This window comes from Oncorhynchus gorbuscha, linkage group LG18 (assembly GCF_021184085.1).
Source record: "Oncorhynchus gorbuscha isolate QuinsamMale2020 ecotype Even-year linkage group LG18, OgorEven_v1.0, whole genome shotgun sequence".
NCBI lineage: Eukaryota > Metazoa > Chordata > Actinopteri > Salmoniformes > Salmonidae > Oncorhynchus > Oncorhynchus gorbuscha.
This window is the reverse complement of record NC_060190.1, coordinates 45,983,840-46,006,330: the sequence shown is the minus strand read 5'-3', so window position 1 is coordinate 46,006,330 and position 22,491 is coordinate 45,983,840. Positions and strand designations below refer to the sequence as shown.

Genomic DNA, 22,491 nt, shown 5'->3' with positions numbered 1-22,491 from the left:
GGGCTGCTATCGTTTAAACTTCAATTACCGCTTTTCCCCTTAATTTGTTTGGTATCAGTGACCTTATTTGGAAAGTTCAGGGCTCTTCATTTTCGGAGATGGGTTTTGTCTTTTTGCTTCAGCAATCTCAGTGGTTATCATTGATCCAGTCAATCTCCCAGGCCTGCATTCATAGAACTTGATTTAACTGGTTATTCCTCTGCAGTTGACGTGTTACTTCATGATAAAAATGAATGAAAACGCTCCAACCCCTCCAAAAGACACAAATACACACATACAGATATCTATCTACCCTATACTGTCACTACATGAGTTGATCGAGAGAGACAGAGAGAGCTGTTAGACACAGAGTTAGGCAGAGATATCTGATTGGGAGCCCCAAATGAAGACATATTTGTCAGGCTGCCACTGACTGCAAAGGTAGTTCTCTCATTGCACTACCATGGCCAGATTAGGGGGATGGAAATTGTGATTTCTCCACTCAGTGTCTTCAGATTAATTACTGTCTGGCTAGACTTGGCACAGCGTGGCATCACATTTGGAACGGTGTGGAGTGGACTTGCCAGTGTTAGCATGTGTCATGACAAATTATTTCTTGACGTGAAGCATGTTTCTTCTGTGATAACTGGGTGATATTTTTCATACATACTTATAAATCCATTACTCAAATCTAGTTGTATGGGAATTGGAAATTAAGATTGCTGCGTTAAAAAAATGTTTGTTCAGTTTCTCAAAGATGCTGATGGCATTTTCTCATAAAGGAGGTTGCCACAGGTGGTGCTCTGATTGCAGGGCAGGAGGTTGATGGATTGTTTGGGTTGGGTGATGTGAGAGCTCAGAGCACTCAATGACCCCTCCCTTTCCCATTAGCAGACCATTCCCAAGTCTTCCTCCACCCAGGCCCATTCTCGTTGTTAGCTGGAAATTTGATTTTGGGGGAAGCCTGGCTCCCATCACCCTCCTCTCCTGTTGGTGTTGTGCTCCCAGGCAATTATTTCACAGGGAATCTCCTCCCTGGTCTTCCCTGGGCTCCAGCCTGCATATAGATGCCCACTCCCCAGCCTACCTGCCTTCCTATTATCATGTTAATGCTGCAGCTCTCCACTCCTGCCTGAGGAGGTGATTGAAAAAACGGAGACAAAATAACACCTTGTGAAGCTCTTCCCCCTCTTTCCTCTTCTCCGCCCTCCCTCCTTCTCCTCCCCCCTCTTCCATCCTTGCCTGCTTTCCAAAACCTTCCCATTCCTTCACACCACCTGGCTTGAAGAGTGTAAGAGTCTGGCAGTCTCCACACACTTGAATTAAAAAGGCCATCTGGTGAAGCGGAAAGCAGAAACTAGAGGGAAGAGAAGGGAGATGGCTGCATGGGAGGAGAGAGGATGAAATGAGGCTGGGTGCTCTTTGAAGTTAATACAAATCTAATTGTATTTGTCACATGTGCTGAATACAACAGGTGTAGGCCTTACTGTGAAATGCTTACTTACAAGCCCTTAACCAACAATGCAGTTTTAATAAATTAGAGTTTTCAAAAATTACTAAATAAAATAAAGTAAAATTAAGTAACACAATAAAATAACAATAACAAGACTATATACAGGGCTTACCGGTAACGAGTCAATTTACAGGTTAGTCGAGGTAATTGAGGTAATATGTACATAGAGGTAGGGGTAAAGTGACTATGCATAGATAATAAACAGCGAGTAGCAGCAGTGTACAAAAACCATTTTGGACGGGGAAATCATTGTAAGCCTGTTGACCGTAAAGAAGACATGGCATTATACGCATTATCTTTAGCTGTCAGACATTGGTTGTGTGGAGCGGTGCTGTACAGTTTCACTGTGTTTATCTGACTCTCCGGGGCTAAGCCAAACGCCTGACATTCCCACTCTCATTTGGTATTGGAGAAAAAAAGACCTGTCAGCCCACAAAACGCTGCAGCAGAGAGATGCTGTAAAATAAAATGCAACGTGTCACTTCTAGCATACATACATCTACAAAACCCATAGCCATTTGCCTCTAAAGTATCTGCAGAGCAGAAATAACATTGACGGTTAGGGTGTATTGGTGAATTGAAGGTAGGCTGGTGATTTATTTGTAAGTTACAGGTAGAATAGAATACCTGGCAGTAAAGTGTGAAATAGAGCCATGCATTGGTTGATGGATGTGGTGGATGAAGTATGAATGTGTGTGCGAGTGAGAGGATGGGGCCAGTTTACAGCAGGCTTCTTTCCCAGTGCTCCCACAGGACGTTACTCTATGGTCAGATTGGTCCACTTGTCCTCTCCTCGGCCTCGCCCGCCTCGTCCCAATCCTTCATGTCTCTGGGCAAGTTTCCATGGAAACAAAGAGTATAGAGAGGTGGGAGAATATGTGTCGGTGAGATGAGCATATATATCTCTGAGTGGACATGCTCACACACACACACACACACACACACACACACACACACACACACACACACACACACACACACACACACACACACACACACACACACACACACACACACACACACACACACACACACACACACACACACACACACACACACACACACACACACACACACACACACACACACACACACACACACACACACACACACACACACACACACACACACACACACACACGTAGACGTAGACACACTTTCACACGCAAACACAGGCGAGCAGGGAAGATCTACAGCAATGACTGAAAAACTGCACTTTTAGACTTTTGGATTTCAGAAAATGGTACTCTACTTAATTTAGATAGTAAATATCCTGCCATACAGAGCCGTATGCAACACGAGATGGTCGATGGCCATAGTGATGGATAACATGAAAGAGTACTTCAATTCAATAGCGTTCTCCCAGACCCTCAAAACAAGGAAACACTTTGAGAAATCCAAATGAAATGAGTACAAAGCCAGACGGCCTTTTTTATGACTCATTTTCATAATCTCCAGCTTTCTCAGTGAGCGGATTTGACTGGCAGAGGCAGCTAGTGGCAGTGGCTCATGCAGATGATACTGGCTCAATATCCTGCTCCAATAAACTGCTCCCTTCCCTCCTCTGTAGTGTGGCTAATTAAACCCAGGGGAGGATGGAGAAGAAGAGTGACATGATGCTGGCTGCTTACCCTCCTCTGGCCCCATCTATCCATCTCTATTGGAACCACTCTGGGTCCGGGTCCTCACACAGCTCCACACCCAGGGCCTTGCTGCTCTACAGGGGTTGCCTCCCAAATGGAAGGCTATTCCCTAGTGCACTACTTTTTACCTGGGTCCATAGGGCTCTGGTCAAAAGTAGTGCACTATGTATGGAATATCCATTTGGGATGCAACCAGGGTCTGTCTCTGCCTCCCTACTGACCAGAGGGGAGGGACAGTGGACATAAGAATTTGGATCAGCATGGTCAACCAGGTCACCTTTGAGTTGAATTGGGGAAACATGTTAGTAATTAGTAGGGATATAAACAAAGCGAAAAAGTAAACGTCCTCTCACTGTCAACTGCGTTTATTTTCAGCAAACTTAACATGTGTAAATATTTGTATGAACATAACAAGATTCAACAACTGAAACATAAACTGAACAGGTTCCACAGACATGTGACCAGCAGAAATGGAATAATGTGTCCCTGAACAAAGGGGGGGGGGGGGGGGTCAATATCAAAAGTAACAGTCAGTATCTGGTGTGGCCACTAGCTGCATTAAGTACTGCAGTGCATTTCCTGCTTATGGAATGCACCAGATTTACCAGTTCTTGCTGTAAGATGTTACCCCACTCTTCCACCAAGGCACCTGCTACTTCCCGGACATTTCGTCCCAGACGTGCTCAATGGGATTGACATCCGGGCTCTTCGCTGTCTATGTCTTGCAGGAAATCACGCACAGAACGAGCAGTATGGCTGGTGGCATTGTCATGCTGGAGGTTCATGTCAGAATGAGCCTGCAGGAAGGGTACCACATGAGGGAGGAGGATGTCTTCCTTGTAACGCACAGCGTTGAGATTGCCTGCAATGACAACAAGCTCAGTCTGATGATGCTGTGACACACCGCCTAAAACCATGACGGACCCTCCACCTCCAAATCGATCCCGCTCCAGCGTACAGGCCTCGATGTAACGCTCATTTCTCCGAGAATAAACACAAATCTGACCATCACCCCTGGTGAGACAAAACCGTGACATGTCAGTGAAGAGCACTTTTCGCCAGTCCTGTTCGGTCCAGCGATGGTGGGTTTGTGCCTATAGGTGACGTTGTTGCAGGTGATGTCTGGTGAGGACGTGCCTTACAACAGGCCTACAAGCCCTCAGTCCAGCCTCTCTGTGCAACTATTGGTTACATTTATTTGAATGCAGTCTTGGTTTTCATTGGTTTCAGTTGGACAAAAATAGAAAGAACTGAAACAAAGCTGTGAATGAGTAATAACACTGTCATTGTGGTTGTTATAAATTTGCCACTACAGTACTTTCTCAATGTAAATATCATGATATTTATGCAAAATTGTCTGCAGGAAGTAGGAATAATCTTATGCAGTAGAAACAGTGTTTAGATTCAATCCATCAGGGGAAAATAAGTCTTCAGCTACTGCTGCAGGGACATTTCAACAGCTCTTTGTGAGTGTGTGTATGACAATGTATGTGTTTGTGTTTGATAAATCTGTCTCATTTGCATCATTTGCTTTGACAGTGTTCCCCAAGGGATACCTTTTTATACAATTTGCGTTTGTGCGTGCATCTCTGTGTGTGTGTGTGTGTGTGTGTGTGTGTGTGTGTGTGTGTGTGTGTGTGTGTGTGTGTGTGTGTGTGTGTGTGTGTGTGTGTGTGTGTGTGTGTGTGTGTGTGTGTGTGTGTGTGCGTGCGTGTTTGCCTGCGTGTGCAACAAACAGCTGTGGACTCGTTTCCCTGCAATGAGAGGCATGCGGTCAAACAGGAAACTAAATGGAGAGAGGGAAAGAGAGAGAGAAAGCGAGGAAGATTAGAAATGGAGAGATGGAGAGAGTTTCGCACCAGAACAGTCACACGGCCCCTCAGGCACAGTTGAAGACAAACACATTCTATTCCAGAGGAAGCCATTCACCATGGGGGAGTGATGCGGTCGGTCACTAGCGATCTGCTTAAGAACTCAGACATGAGAAAACACTCTGGAGAATCCAGCCAGCGTCCTCCACTGTTCTCACTCACTCTCACATCACACACCCTATATATGCATGTTATACACCTGTGCAAAGAAACTAGAACGACATTTCTTCCTAATATAGGGTACTATATGTAAAACCAGGGACTTCTGTCGCGTCCTACATCAGCATGTTTAGTGGTATTTCCTATTTGTATAGTCGCCTTCTGGCTTTGAAACCGATGATTATGTCACATTAGCTTGCTATATGACTTGACAGACCCCTAGTCATTTAAAAAAAGATATGTTGGTGAATATTAAATATGTAGAATGGGAAAAGGGCCAGCATGCTGCATTATGAATATAGTTGCATGTCACGAGAATGGAAGTAGTAAGTTAATATACATTAGCCTATGTAGTATTGTACATGTGTAACTATTAGAAATGTTCTATTATCACTTTTATGTCAATGTGTCATTATCCAGTGACTATCCCTGCATCATACAGCAGTTATTATCAACACAAATTTCACTGGAATTATAAGACAATAATTTCACTGGAATCACATGGCACACATTTAACTGGAATCATACAACACTCATTTCACTGGAATCACATGGCACACATTTCACTGGAATCATACAACACACATTTCACTTGAATCATACAACACACATTTCACTGGAATCATACAACACACATTTTGCTGGAATCATACAACACTAATTTCACTGGAATCATACAACACAAATTTTACTGGAATCATACAACACAAATTTCACTGGAATCATACAACACAAATTTCACTGGAATCATACAACACAAATTTCACTGGAATCATACAACACTAATTTTACTGTAATCATACAACACCAATTTTATTGGAATCATACAACACTAATTTCACTGGAATCATACAACACTATGTAACGGCGTTCGTCTGTTGGAAGAGAGTCGGACCAAAATGCGGCGTGGTGGTTACTCATGTTCTTTAATTAAATATTTACAATACATGAAATAACAAATATATACAAAACAACAAACGAAACGCTAAAAACTATACAGCTGTAACGTCGTTCGTTTGTTGAAGGAGAGTCGGACCGAAATGCAGCGTAGTGGTTACTCATGTCTTTAATTAAGAGATTACGATACATGAAATAACTATACATATACAAAAACGGAACGAACGGAACGAAAACCTATTACAGCCTATCTGGTGAAACTACACAGAGACAGGAACAATCACCCACGAAATACAAAGCGAAACCAGGCTACCTAAATACGGTTCCCAATCAGAGACAACGAGAATCACCTGACTCTGATTGAGAACTGCCTCAGGCAGCCACGCCTATACAACACCCCCAATCAGCCACGATCCCAAATACTACAAACCCCAATACGAAAATACAATAACATAAACCCATGTCACACCCTGGCCTGCAAATATATAACGAAAACACAAAATACAATGACCAAGGCGTGACAGAACCCCCCCCCTAAGGTGCGGACTCCCGGACGCACCTCAAAACCATAGGGAGGGTCCGGGTGGGCGTCTTTCCATGGTGGCGGTTCCGGCTCGGGACGTGGACCCCACTCCATTAAAGTCATAGTTCCTCCCCTTCGCGTCCTGGGATAATCCACCCTCGCCGCCGACCATGGCCTAATAGTCCTCTTCCAGAACCCCACAGAACTGAGGAGCAGCTCGCCGCCGACCATGGCTTAATTAGTCCTCTTCCAGGACCAGCTCGTGACTGAGGGACACTTCGGGACTGAGGGGCAGCTCGGGACTTAGGGGCAGCTCGGGACTGAGGGGCAGCTCGGGACTGAGGGACAGCTCGGGACTGAGGCAGCTCGGGACTGAGGGAAAGCTCGGGGCTGAGGGGCAGCTCGGGACTGAGGGGCAGCTCGGAACTGAGGGGTAGCCCGGAACTGAGGGGCAGCCCGGAACTGAGGGGCAGCCCGGAACTGAGGGGCAGCCCGGAACTGAGGGGAAGCCCAGTACTGAGAGAAAGCCCAGTACTGAGAGAAAGCCCAGTACTGAGAGGAAGCCCAGTACTGAGAGGAAGCCCAGTACTGAGATGAAGCTCAGGCAGGTAGTAGGCTCCAGTAGATCCTGGCTGGCTGGCGGATCTGGAAGATTCTGGTTGACTAGCAGATCTGGAAGAGACTGGTTGACTGGCAGATCTGGAGGAGACTGGTTGACTGGCAGATCTGGAAGAGACTGGTTGACTGGCAGATCTAGAAGATAATGGCTGACTGGCGGATCTAGTTGCTCTATGCAGACTGACAGCTCCTTGCAGACTGACAGCTCTGACAGCTCCTTGCAGACTGGCAGCTCTTTGCAGACTGACAGCTCTTTGCAGACTGACAGCTCTGGCTGCTTCATGCAGACTGACAGCTCTTACTGCCCCATGCAGGCTGACAGCACCCTGCAGACTGGTAGCTCCTTGCAGACTGACAGCTCCCTGCAGACTGGCAGCTCAGGCTGCTCCGAACAGGCAGGAGGCTCCGGCAGCGCTGTAGAGGAGGAAGGCTCTGATAGCGCTGAACAGGCGGGAGACTCCGACAGCACAGGAGGGAAGGAAGGCTCTGGCTGTGCTGAACAGGCGAGAGACTCCGACAGCGCAGGAGGGAAGGAAGGCTCTGGCTGTGCTGAACAGGCGAGGCGCACAGAAGGCCTGGTGCGTGGTGCTGGAACTGGTGCTACAGGATTGAGGACACGCACAGGAAGCCTAGTGTGTGGATGTGGCTCTGGATAGACCGGACCGTGCAGGCGCACTGGAGCTCTTGAGCACCGAGCCTGCCCAAGCTTAGCTGGCTCGATGCCCACTCTAGCCCGGCCAATACGAAGGGCTGGTATGTGCCGCACCGGGCTATGCACCCGCACGGGAAACACCATGCGCTCCCTAGCTTAACACGGTGCCTGCCCGGTCTCTCTAGCCCACCGGTAAGCACAGGGAGTTTGCGCAGGTCTCCTACCTGGCATAGCCATACTCCCATTAAGCCCCCACCCAATATTTTTTTTGGGCTGCTTTTTGGGCTTCCATCCGCGTCGCCATGCTGCCTCCTCATACCAGCGCCTCTCCGCTTTTGCGTCTCTCCGCTTTTCCGCCTCTAGTTCTTCCTTGGGACGGCGATATTCTCCCGGCTGAGCCCAGGGTCCTCTTCCGTCTAATATCATCTCCCAAGACCAGAAGTCCTTATATCGCTGCTCCTCACGATTAACAGGGAGAGTAGGCTCAGGTCTGACTCCTGACTCTGCTACTCTCTCCCTGAGCCCTCCTCCAATAAATATTTGGGGGTGACTTTCGGTTTTAGCTCTGCGCCGCCGTGTCTTTTTTTTGACTCCAGCGAATCCCAGGCGGGCTCCGGCACTCTCTCTGGGTCGACCGCCCACCTGTCTATTTCCTCCCAAGTCGTATACTCTCTACTCCTGCTGTCCATAATGTCCTCCCATGTCCATTCCTCCTTTCGCTGCTCCTGCTGTCACTGCCTGTTACCACGCTGCTTGGTCCGGGTGTGGTGGGTGATTCTGTAACGGCGTTTGTCTGTTGGAAGAGAGTCGGACCAAAATGCAGCGTGGTGGTTACTCATGTTCTTTAATGAAATATTTACGATACATGAAATAACAAATATGTACAAAACAACAAACGAAACGCGAAAAACTATACAGCCTATCTTGTGACTACAAACACAGAGACAGGAACAATCACCCACAAAACACACAGTGAAACCTAGGCTACCTAAATATGGTTCCCAATCAGAGACAACGAGAATCACCTGACTCTGATTGAGAACCGCCTCAGGCAGCCAAGCCTATGCTAGACACCCCTACTCAGCCGCAATCCCAATGCCTACAAAACCCCAATACGAAACACAACAAAATAAACCCATGTCGCACCCTGGCCTGACCAAATATAACGAAAACACAAAATACTAAGACCAAGGCGTGACACACTAATTTCACTGCAATCATACAACACAAATTTGACTGGAATCTTACAGCACTAATTTTACTGGGATTGGAATCATACAACACAAATTTTACTGTCTCGTAAAGATGATGGAAATGAGAATGTGTCCCAGGCACCTTGATTTTCTTGGTATTATGCGTGTGAAACAAAGGTCTCGTTGTATTGTAGCATTGACTAACTCCCCCTCTGTTTGATCCACAGGCTGTACTCTCCAGAACCTGATGCAGGAGATGGCCTCAGCCAGGACAAAAACACTGGCTCTTTGAGATCTGGTGACGCCGTGCCACGCTGCTCTGTTCCTTGCTAGCCTAGTGTACCCTCCCCAGCTCCAGAGAGAACCAGAGGAAGAGAAACACCCGACAGCAGTAATCAGACTCACCCAGGGCCCAGGGCCATGTCACCAGGGAGGTCTCCTGGGTTGGGGCTGTACACCCTGCCCCGACCCCTCCACCTCCACCTCTCCCACCTCTGTCTGTTGTGTGTGTCTGTGTCCCTCCTGGCCCAAGCCCCACTGGGTCTCCCCATGTCAGGCTTCAATACGGACACCAAGAGGGAGATCACAGTGGACGGGGACCTGATCATAGGAGGGCTGTTCCCTGTGCACCAGAAGGGCGAGGGAGCCGAGGACTGTGGGAAAATCAACGCTCAGAGAGGGATCCAGAGATTGGAGGCCATGTTGTTAGCCCTGGATGAGATCAACAAGGACGAGCGCCTATTGCCGGGGATACGGCTGGGAGCCCACATCCTGGACACCTGCTCTAAGGATACCTACGCCCTGGAGCAGTCCCTGGAGTTTGTCCGTGCCTCCCTCACCAAGGTGGATGATAGCGAGTACACCTGTCCTGATGGCTCCTACGCCATCCATGACGACGTCCCTCTGGCCATCTCTGGGGTGATAGGAGGCTCCTACAGCGACGTCTCCATACAGGTACAGCACTGACTCAACACTCTAACGATATTTGTTTATGTTGCTCAATTCTATAGGCTCGAACTTGGATCTTAACTGTGGTTGCTGATATGAATACTGAGAGTTTTCTAGATTCTTCCTAAAGATACTTTCTAAAGGTGATACGTTTTTTAAAACTCTGAATTGCTCCTAGTTTATTTAGTATCTCCCTGTCTCTGGTTTTGAGCAATCCATGCTTGGTAAATACTGATGCACGGACTGTTCTATAAATATATGTTACAGTCCAGATAGCTGTCGTTTCACTCCATAGAATAGAGAAGGGACACAATGATTGATGATCATATAACTTTCTCTCTTTATTTAAAGTACTGGCATGCAATTACGGTGCTCCATGTTTAGTGAGATGTTAACACAGTAGCTTTAATGAGTATGGGTTCCGCATGCCAGATCTGTTTACCTGTTTGCCCGTATGCTTGGCTGATCTCATTTGGAGGAGCTCCTCTCTTCCCTGGTAATTCAAACTCCAGCAGTGGGCCTGTCAGATGCAAACACGCCGCAGATGTTGGGTTGAGGAGGACGGGCTGACAGGATGACTAGTGACATCATGATTACTCTCAGTAGTAGTAACAATAGTATCAGTAACGGCTGACTGGTGAGGTGAAGCAAGGCGAGCTCCTCACACTGACACGATGAAAGGCCTACTAATTGCAACAAGATCTCACGGTTTGACCAATTTGCCCGAGCAAAATCCAAGCTTATTTGATGTTAATAGCGCTCAACGTTGCCCCTAGTTGCAGGTTTTGAAGGCATCTCCCGACTTCCTTGGGACATGGATGGACGTCCAATTTCAAAGTCAATCTTGAGTGACCTGCCTGACTAATTGGGCCCACGTTTATTGGGACTTAATAAAGCCACTGCCTTGTGAGAGGAGATGCTCCGTAGCACCCAGACTGGGAGAGAGAGAGAGAGAGAGAGTGTGTGTGTGCTTGCATGTCATAGATAATTGTGGACATTCACTTGCACACTCTACACACAATCACCCATATTTACATGCTCACATACACACATCAGCCAACTCCCAGCTCTGTCAGAGGAACTTCTCTAGCCTAAGGTGATACCTCCCCATACTCAATGATTATACTGTAGTTACCTTCTGGCTAGCCCACAGTAGTATAACAGGCGTGTCATCACACATGACATTATACCTTCTGGGCATCCACAGACCACCAATGTATTTCAATTAGGGTCCAAGGCATTATTAAAATAGCAGATTTAATCAGTGCAGCCTGCATGGAAATTTCCTCCAGTGGGTGTACTTCAGTATGCTGGGGTCCAGCCAGTTACTGTGGTGGCTTCCTTCCCTCTCCTCTGCTTCATAGGCAGAATGACTTCATCCTATGCTGCTTGGGAGACAGGGAGGGCTGGATGAATAATAGATTTGACCATTCTACCCAGAGGGGAGGGTTTGCTCTCTGTATGAGATATGCCCATATGTCAGGATAAAAGTATGTCATGAAGGTATGTAAAAAAGCTTGGGAAGGCTCACTCTCTGGGGTGCCTTAGTGAGTGCGTCACAGTGCTTAATTGTAGATACGGATGACATCGCCGGGAATCCCCATAGTTGAAAAGGTGCTCATGATTTGAGCAATATTTGAACTATTCCTTAATGATGAGTTTCGTGCTGAGAGAGGGGATCCAGCGACTGCGGCGTTCATGCACTGATCAGCCGTTATCTAAACACCAGAGCAGAATTGGAGACTCCACTACAAGTAATTCATTTAGAAAATAGACTGAATACAGCAATGTGCGATTACTAACTCCAATCTATTGTTCTGTGTTTTCCTCCAAAACAAACATAAATACCTCATAGGGCCTGCGAGGAGGTGCGGGATAAAAAGATCATGCAAACATACGTAGGCTTAATGAACGAGGTATAATGTTGGTAAAGACTATCTGGGGCTTCTGTCTCCTCTCAGGGAGCATGCCCTTGTCCTGTGTTCATTTATAGAGCCGCTATTCCTCGTTTCTGTTCTCAGGGTTGCCCCAGCTTCTCCCACAGTGGCTTCACGGAATCTATCAGCGGGTTGAATAGACCCACCTGCCTGCCTGACGGTGCCCCCTGCCTTTGGATAACACTTTTTTTTAACCACACGACCTCTACCCTGTACTTAGACTACACACAGTCTCAGAGGGGGAAGGGGGTAGCCTGGTAACTGATCTGTTTGTGCTTTGTTTGTGCTGCTGAAGGAGCGCTTTCTCACTTTCTGTGCTGAGCCGGTGGGCCTGTGGGTGTCTGTCTGATGAACAAGACCCAGTCTATTAGCACTGATTGAACTTGTCTTGGACCGCTCTACATAGGGTCCCAGTGAGTGTGAATCTGTCATTCCCTTCACTCTGACACTACTGGCTGTGCTTGATTGAGTGTTTTGTTCTAGCCCTGCATTATTATGGCTAATCTTCCCTTGTATTGCACTTCCTTTATCATTCATGTATTTTTAAGCACTTTAGGTTTGTGGAACAGCGCTTGGCAAACACACTGTACTGTCATCACAATTACCGCTACTGTAACTCCTGCAAAGGCTCACATTGTGGTGCGGACTGCGGTGTCTAATTCATAAACACTGAGTGATGGCCACATAAACAATGATTTCCTGTGCTCCTAATAGGCTGTCAAATTGAGCCAGACAGACAATGGTGATGGATGAAGTGCAGCAGCCAGTCATTGGTTGAAATGATGTTATTCAGAGATATGCAGGTAAAGTGAGTATTGAGTGTGCGTGGGCATCGTTCACACGAGCTGCATGTTCTACTACTCTGCAGCCTTTGGCTCCTCAGCCCTCTCCTCTTAAGTCTGTCTGTCCTGCACTCCCTGTATAATCCTGATGAGTCAGACTAGAGGCCATGTCTGGGCCGTCCAGGCCGTGTGAAAGGTCACTGTATCTGACCTCCCCGTGTGAACCCCCAGGTGGTCACGTCTGATGTGTGTGAAACCTCCAGGGAGATGGGCAGGCCACAGGACACCTCACAATCCACCGCTAAAGGTCCCCATTACCATGGAGATGCACCGGAACATGGCTGCCTCCACCCCACTGGAGGTATGATACTGGGGAGTTTGGGTCTGGGAGTCTGGACTGGACTGGTCACAATGAGAAGGTTGGTGCTGCTGCAGCCTGCCAGACGCATGGTGGTGTTGTTGTGTCCCAGAGTCCGATGTGATCTGTGGGTGGATCTGGCCCAGGGACTTGCCAGTGGGTGTCATGGTGTTCCACAGACACAAATTGGGAGTTAGTGTGGAGGCGAGGGCCTGTGACGCCATTGGAGGCTCCACACAGGCTTACGCACACTGTTAACTGTTTTTGGAATTTTATCACTAAATACAGTATATTAATCAATAGTATGATACTGTATAACTGGATACAGTAGATTACCATATAATGCATAGTAAAATACTATCCATTTGTTTTACAGCACACTGTATGACCTTTCTATAATTAAAACACTAAAACACTGTAGAATGCACAGTGAAATACTGTAAATGGTGCATTGTGGGAAATGTTGTGAGCGGGGAAAGACAGTCTGTGTCATTAACATATTTAAGGCATGCTTTGTAAGAGACTTTATTTGTTGCACCCTTGAGTGAGAATGCTGTACCGCACAGAATACGTTAATATATTGTGTTATAGGAATTCTACAAACCTTGTCCTGAAACTTTACAGTAACTTACTGGCAAATTGCTGCCAGTAATTTACTGTAATTGTCATGTGTGCTCCCTCTCTGGCCTCTAGGTCTGGGCTGATCACGCACACCCTGTCACCATCGTTACGTCATGTGTGCTCCCTCTCTGGCCTCTAGGTCACCAGGCTGATCGTTTTATGGCGCACACCTGTCACCATCGTTACGTGCACCTGTGCGTCATCAGACTCACCTGGACTCCAACACCTCCCTGATTACATTCCCTATATATGTCACACCCTTTGGTATCTTCCCCAGGCATTATTGTTTCTGTTCCTGTGTCATGTCTGTGTGTTATTCGTGTTTTTTTATTTTGTGTATCTTTGTGTTTTTTGTCAAAACACTCACTCCCTGAACTTGCTTCCCAACTCTCAGCGCACATCATTATAGAATAAGGCCTCACCTAAGGGAAGCATCAGGGAGTGTTTTTTGTTTTTGATTCGGTGGGAATGACCTCGGGTCCGGGAGCCGCTACAGCCTCTCATGCCTCAGACAGATCGCCAGGATCCCCTGCCTCCGCCGGCTCATCAGGCTTTCATGCCTCAGACAGATCGCCAGGATCCGCTACTTCCACCGGCTCGTCAGACTTTCATGTCTCAGCCGGATCGCCAGGCTCCCCTACTTCCACCGGCTCGTCAGACTTTCATGTCTCAGCCGGATCGCCAGGCTCCCCTACTTCCACCGGCTCGTCAGGCTTTCATGTCTCAGCCGGATCGCCAGGCTCCCCTACTTCCACCGGCTCGTCAGGCTTTCATGCCTCACCCGGATCGCCAGGCTCCCCTACTTCCACCGGCTCGTCAGACTTTCATGCCTCAGCCGAATCGCCAGGCTCCCCTGCCTCAGCCGGTCTGTCAGGTTCCCGTGCTCCAGCCTGCGACAGGTTCCCGTACATCAGCAGGGGTGACCGGTCCTCTCCTGATCCCCGGGATCGTGCCTTTGGTTGGCGTCCTGTGGCTGGAGCCGAAATGCGCCGGGGAGGGAGTACCATCACGTATGCTCTCCGGCGCTCTAGGTCACCATGCTCTCGTGTCTCAGCTGGACTGAGAGGTTTCCCGCGCCTTAGCAGAGGTGACCGGTCCGCTCCTGATCCCCGGGATTATTGTTTCTCACGCAATAGCATATTCTAAGGCATGTCTTGTAGGTGACTATATTCTTGCACCCGTTAGTGAGAGTGCTGTACCAATTTAAGTGATATGTGGTAGTGGTTTCCTAACAATGAAATATATATAGGGGACAGATCAGAGTAGCAGAAAGTCTCAAACCTTTAATGGTTGAGTGGCTAGCCATGTCCTTTTGCTCTGTCTGCCTTGTAGTCACTGTCCGTTTAGAGGCCTTTGTTAAGGCCTAAAGCCATATAAAACACTAATTATCAGTTGGTATGCTGTGATATATTTAAGCAATAAGGCACGAGGGGGTGTGGTATATAAGAACAGCCCTATATATATCACGGCTAAGGGCTGTTCTTAGGAATGACGCAAGGTGTCTAATTGCTATTATAAACTGGTTACCAACGGAATTAGAGCAGTAAGAATAAATGTTTTGTCATACACGTGGCATACGGACTGATATACCACGGCTTTCAGCCAATCAGCATTCAGGGCTGGAACCCTGAATATTCACTGTTAGTAATTGCTGATTTAATTTTCAATACAATTCAACAATAAAGTACTGCTATATTGCTATATATTTACTGCAGCATAATGTAAATGATGGTGCATTGTGGAGAAATATTGTGGAAGGAGAAAGAATCACTCATTAACACATTTGAACTTTTTATTGCAGTGGGCTTAAATCAGTCTTAAACAAATCTACTTTGAAACAAAAGTACAGTTGAAGTCGGAAGTTTGCATACACCTTAGCCAAGTACATTTAAACAAACATTTTCACAACACCCCCCCCCACTGACATTTAATCGCACTAAAAATTCCCTTTTAGGTCAGTTAGGATCACCACTTTATTCTATGTAAAATGTCAGAATAATAGCAGAGAGAATGATTTATTTCAGTTTTTATTTCTTTCATTACAGTCCCAGTGGGTCAGAATTGGGTCAAACGTTTCGGGTAGCCTTCCACAAGCTTCCCACAATAAGTTGGGTGAATTTTGACCCATTCCTTCTGACAGACCTGGTGTAACTGAGTCAGGTTTGTAGGCCTCCTTGCTTGCACACACTTTTTCAGATCTGCCCACAAATTTTCTATAGGATTGAGGTCAGGGCTTTGTGATGGCCACTCCAATACTTGACTTTGTTGTCCTTGGGCCATTTTGCCACAACTTTGGAAGTCCATTTGGAAGACCCATTTGCGACCAAGCTTTAACTTCCTGACTGATGTTTTTCGATGTTGCTTCAATATATCCCCGTAATTTTCCTTCTTCAAAATGTTCCATCCTTTTGTGAAGTGCACCAGACCCTCCTGCAGCAAAACACCCCCACAACATAATGCTCCCCCCCCCCATCCTTCACAGTTGTGATGGTGTTCTTCGGCTTGCAAGCCTCCCCCTTTTTCCTCCAAACATAACGATGGTCATTATGGCCAAACAGTTTTACTTTTGTTTCATCAGACCAGAGGACATTTCTCCAAAAAGTACGATCTTTGTCCCCATGTGCAGTTGCAAACCGTAGTCGGACTTTTTTATGGCGGTTTTGGAGCAGTGGCTTCTTCCTTGCTGAGCGGTCTTTCAGGTTATGTCGATATAGGACTCGTTGTTACTGTGGATATAGATACTTTTGTACCTGTTTCCTCCAGCATCTTCACAAGGTCCTTTGCTGTTGTTCTGGGATTGATGTGCACTTTTCGCACCAAAGTACGTTCATCTCTAGGAGACAGAACACGTTTCCTTCCTGAGCGGTATGACGGCTGCGTGGTCCCATGGTGTTTATACTTGCGTACTATTGTTTGTACAGATGAACGTGGTACCTTCAGGCATTTGGAAATCGCTCCCAAGGAAGAACCAGACTTGTGGAGGTCTACAGTTGTTTTCAAAGGTCTTGGCTGATTTCCTTTCATTTTGCTATGATGTCATGCAAATAGGCACTGAGTAGTATTTCAAGGTAGGCCTTGAAATACATCCACATGTACACCTCCAATTGACTAAAATTATGTCAATAGCCTATCAGAAGCTTCTAAAACCATGACATCTTTTTCTGGAATTTTCCAAGCTATTTCAAGGCACAGTCAACGTAGTGTATGTAAACTTCTGACTCATTTGAATGGTGATGCAGTGAGTTATAAGTGAAATAATCTGTTGGAACAATTGTTGGAAACATGGCTTGTGTCATGCACAAAGTAGATGTCCTAACAGACTTGCCAAAACTATAGTTTGTTAACAAGAAATGTGTGGAGCGGTTGAAAAGGTTTTTTTTTTATTACTCCAATCTAAGTGAATGTAAACGTCCGACTTCAACTGTATAGACCTCACACACATTGTTATGACCTTAAAAAAAGAAGACACCTGAACCATGTCAGATATAGAGTTGAAATGTATTACATTTTGCATCCCAATATTACACTTTATATACACCACAGAAGACTGAAATATTTATTTTACTAGGCAAGTCAGTTAAGAACATATTCTTATTTTCAATGACAGCCTAGGAACAGTGGTTTAACTGCTTTGTTTAGAATGACAGCCTATGAACAGTGGGCCTAGGGCTGAATACTGCCCCCTTTGGAGGAAGTGCGTGCCCATAGTAAACAGATTTTTTATTTTGTCCAAAATTGCTAATATATGCATATAATAATTATTATTGAATAGAAAACACTCTAACGTTTCTAAAACCGTTTAAATTATGTCTGTATGTAAAGCAGAACTCTCAGGGCAGCCTTTATCCCAAACTCTCTCTTGTCAACAGAAAAGTTGGGCCAACTTTGATGTCATCGCCCCCACCCTTCCCAAGCAGCTACGGATCTGGAAACAGTTCGTATGTGTTCAGCGCGATGTCTGCTTTCAAATGGGGCGTTCATTGTAAGAATCACGCGCGCCCTCGTCTTTTGGCGGGCTAAAACGTTCGGGTCACGCGAGAATACATGCACTCTATTGTGCACGTCTGAATTGGGGCGCTCTCTTTTTCCAAGAAACACCAATTGATGTCGGTTTGTCTGTTCGCGCTGATTATTGTTTTACACGTTTAAAACATCCTAAAGCTTTATTCTGCACTTAGTTTGACCAGTTTAGTCGACATATAATATGTAATTTTGAAGTTTTGATGCGCAAGAGTGCGGGACCAGAAGTCATTTTGGGTGCATTTCAGCTGAAGCTGTTAGCATATGCTAATACAGAGACACACAACTTGAAACCAAAGGATGTATTGGGTAAGTATGACTCCTTCCACGTACATTTTACATTACATTTTACATTTAAGTCATTTAGCAGACGCTCTTATCCAGAGCGACTTACAAATTGGTGCATTCACCTTATGACATCCAGTGGAACAACCACTTTACAATAGTGCATCTAAATATTTTAAGGGGGGGGGGGGGGGTGAGAAGGATTACACGTCTTCTGATCGAAGAACATCAAAGGTAAGGGCAATATTTATGTGGTTATTTTGGGTTTCTGTGGACTCCAAACGTAGAGGAGACATACTGCTAATATCTGAGCGCCGTCTCATATTATAGCCTAGTGAACGAATTCTGTAACGTTAAAAATAAATGTAACACAGCGGTTGCATTAAGAAGAAGTGTATCTTTGTAACTATATGTAGAACATGTATATTTAGTCATGTGTATTGCTTGTTATCTGACGTTATCTGTCGGAGCTATCATCATTTCTCCGGACATTTGAGTAGCATTCTTTGAAAATGTCATCATTGTAAACAGAGATTTATGGATATAAATGGCATATTATTGAAAAAAAACATAAATGTACTGTGTACCATGTCTTATTACTGTCATCTGATGAAGATTTTCAAAAGGTTAGTGAATTATTTATTTTTTAATCCTGCTTTTATAATTTTATATTTTCTGGGACAAAATGGCTGCCTCTTGTCTTTGTTTCGGTGGTGGTGTAATATAAATATGTGGTGTGTTTTCGCCGTAAAACATTTTAGAAATCTGACTTGCTGGGTAGATGAACAAGGTGTTTATCTTTCATTTGAGCTTATTGGACTTGTTAATGTGTGGAGGTTAAATATTTCTAGGAATATTTTTTGCATTTTGCGTCATGCTAATGAGCTTGAGCCTGTAGTCACGATCCCGGATCCGGGATGGGTAGCATCAAGAAGTTTAACTGCTTTGTTTAGAATGACAGCCTAGGAATAGTGGGTTAACTGCCTTGTTTAGAATGACAGCCTAGGAACAGTGGGTTCTTAAGGATGACGCAGAATACAGTTCCCATGCAGGGACATCACTCAGTGGAATTTCAGAGCGCCACCTATAGTTTTTGATAAAACTCAAACTTTCGTTAAACTTTCATTAAAATACACATTCAAGGTAGTGAATTAAAGCTACACTCGTTGTGAATCTATCCACCAAGTCAGATTTGTAAAATGCTTTTCGGCGAAAGCATGAGAAGCTATTATCTGATAGCATGTACCCCCAAAATACTGCAACGTCACCTAACACGACAGATTTTGCGGTAACCGGCGCTACCCAAAACGCAGAAATAAAATATAAAACATTCATTACCTTTGACGAGCTTCTTTCTTGGCAATCCTAGATGTCCCATAAACATCACTTTTGGGTCTTTTTTTCGATTAAATCGGTCCATATATAGCCTAGATATCGATCTATGAAGACTGTGTAATCAAGGAAAAAACTGAATTTGATAACGCAACGTCATTTTTTAAAATAAAAAAAGTCGACGATAAACTTTCACAAAACACTTCGAAATACTTTTGTAATGCAACTTTAGGTATTAGTAAACGTTAATAATCTATCAAAATGATCACGGGGCGATGTATATTCAATAGCTCCACGTCCTGATATCGTGTCCAAATATTCCTCAACCAAAACATCCTGTCGGAGACCGGAAGAAAAGCCCTGCCTTGTGTCGGTTTGACCAAGAAACAAATCCGAGACAAATGACAAAGACTGTTGACATCGTGTGGAAGCTGTAGGTATTGCAAACTCGGCCCCATTTAATGTGGTTCACGTTTAACAATTGGTTGAAGTGGCGCATGGATATATTTTCCCATTTTCAGTGATCAGATTTTCCAGCACTTTTCGATGAAACACACGTTCTGTTATAGTCACAGCCGTGATTTAACCAGTTGTATAAACGTCTGAGTGTTTTCTATCCACACATACTAATCATATGCATATGCTATATTCCTGGCATGAGTAGCATGAGCCCTAACAGGATTTATTAACTGCCTTGTTTAGAATGACAGCCTAGGAAAAGGGGTTAACTGCTTTGTTTAGAATGACAGCCTAGGAACAGTGGGTTAACTGCTTTGTTTAGAATGACAGCCTAGGAACAGTGGGTTAACTGCTTGTTTAGAATGACAGCCTAGGAACAGTGGGTTAACTGCTTTGTTTAGAATGTCAGCTTTTTACCTGGTCAGCTTGGGGATTTGATCTTGCAACCTTTCAGTTATTAGTCTAACGCTCTAACCACTAGGCTACGGTGGCAGGCTATAACAAAACCATTTGACGTAGAAACACCAGATTTTTGGCGTTGAAAAGAATAGCACTTTTATTAATTATGAAATTATGAAAAATATGAATAACATTCCACCAATGAGGCCACTAGGTAATTTGACTGCAGGAAAGGGCTTCGGATGCCTTGCAAGTTGCTATATTTGTTGCACCCATTAGTGAGAGTCCTGTACCAATTTAAGTGATATATGGTAGTAGTTCTCTAACAATTAAATGAAAGTTGGGAACAGATCAGAGTGGTTGCACACCGTGTATTAGCGGGAATGCACAGCAAGCATACACGATTCTACAGATCTAGCACCCATCTGTTTTGCCCTGTAATAAGGCCAGTTTGGAAGCATTTGTTTAGTCCTATAGATGTGCAAGTGATATAACACAGGCTCTCTCATTTGTTGACTTCTGTAACCATAAAAGCCTTGGTTTCATGCATGTAAACATCAGAAGCCTACTCCCTAAGTTTGTTTTACTCAATGCTTTAGCACACTCCGCCAACCCTAATGTCCTTGCCGTGTCTGAATCCTGGCTAAGGAAGGCCACCAAACATTCTGAGATTTCCATCCCCAACTACAATATTTTCAGTCAAGCTAGAACTGCCAAAGGAGGAGGAGTTGCAACATACTGCAGAGATAGCCTGCAAAGTTCTGTTATATGAATCTCTCCAGAAAGGCCTGTAATTTTCATCATAGGCACACTTCAACTATGGCAGACAAAATGAGAAAAAGAAATCCAGAAGATCACGTTGTAGGATTTTTTAATGAATTTATTTGCAAATTATGGTGGAAAACAAGTATTTGGTCACACTCCAAACTCCACTATGGCCAAGACCAAAGAGCTGTCAAAGGACACCAGAAACTGTAGAAATAACTTTCTTACAGTTTAGTAGTCACTCATTGTATTGTACCGTGTTTCATTGCTCTGGCATCAAGTTACCGTGAATATTTCAGTATTGTATTGGCACTCGTCTGCTTGCATGCGTCTCCCCTATCAATGTGTTTTGCTTCGTCCCTTGTGCACTACGCTTTCCGCACGCTAATTGTTACTATGCCACAGGTCAATACAGTCTACCAGTCTAACTGTCTATGTTGACAATAGTGGTTGGTGGATCGTTTGTCCAGATCTGCAATAGGCTAACTAGCAATCATGCCACACATAAAAGCATTCAAAGCTACATCAATTGAATCCACAAGAACAAATAGGAATAGCTGATAGAAAGATGAAATGCCAGGTGGAACATTGCACACCAACGTACAGTGAAGACTTGAGACATGCAGCTCGAAAAGCTCCCCTATTTATAGTGTTTAGGGACAATACAATTATCCTACTTAGACTAGCCTACAATGCAATGAATAATTGCAAAATGATACTCTATGCTAATTTGAATAATGGAACACAAGCCCTGTGATTTGGATGTTTCATTCCATTTGGATCAGTTGTTTGTGGGTCTACTCTCTACAGTTTATAATGTCCGGAAAGACATAGTAGCAGGCCAGTCTGGCTGTATTTGTACTTTATTCGATATTTTACATAGATATGCTGTCTGTTATGGATCATCATTCGCCCAAGTCATCCTGTAATAATTTGGCCACAGCTCCTGGCAGGCCCAGTTCTTCTCGAAAGCATAACGTGTGCTCTACCTTCTCTCCAATCCGAGCGACTATTCCTTGCACACCTAGAACGCTTCAATATAGCCTAAATATTTGTAATTGAACTTTTAAAATGTATTCCTTTTTATATGTGGCATGAACACAACCAGTCCTGTAGGCATGCATACGCTTGCCCAAAATATAATTTCAGTATCCTCAAAATGGCTTGACATTAACTAGATTTCCATCCAATATTTTTATGCGAGTAAAGTACATCATGGGAAAGCATGCAGTTTATTAGGTGATAGATGAAATAATGATGAACTTCACAGGGTGATGAAAATGCATGGTGTTGAGCTTGATGCTCCTTTCAGTGAATACTGAGGGTCTTATTCTGGTAACATGATGATCGATGCTTGGCTTTTTATGCTACTGCTACTCTCTGTTCATCATATATGCAAAGTCACTTTAACCATACCTACATGTACATAATACCTCAATAAGCCTGACTAACCGGTGTCTGTATATAGCTTTACTACTCTTATTTTCAAATGTCTTTTTATCGTTGTTTTATTTCTTTACCCACACACACACGCGCA

General features: G+C 44.9%; 1 protein-coding gene across 2 annotated transcripts in view; it reads left to right on the top strand.

Moving 5' to 3' along the window:
• Positions 1-22,491, top strand: part of LOC124003512 (metabotropic glutamate receptor 2-like) — a 71,589-nt gene that overhangs the window by 3,724 nt on the left and 45,374 nt on the right. For both annotated transcript variants that reach the window (XM_046311812.1, XM_046311810.1), the window contains exon 2: positions 9,276-10,002. In XM_046311812.1, the coding sequence (XP_046167768.1) occupies positions 9,469-10,002 (534 nt within the window). In that variant the 5' untranslated portion in view covers positions 9,276-9,468. The remainder of the gene's footprint in view (positions 1-9,275; positions 10,003-22,491) is intronic.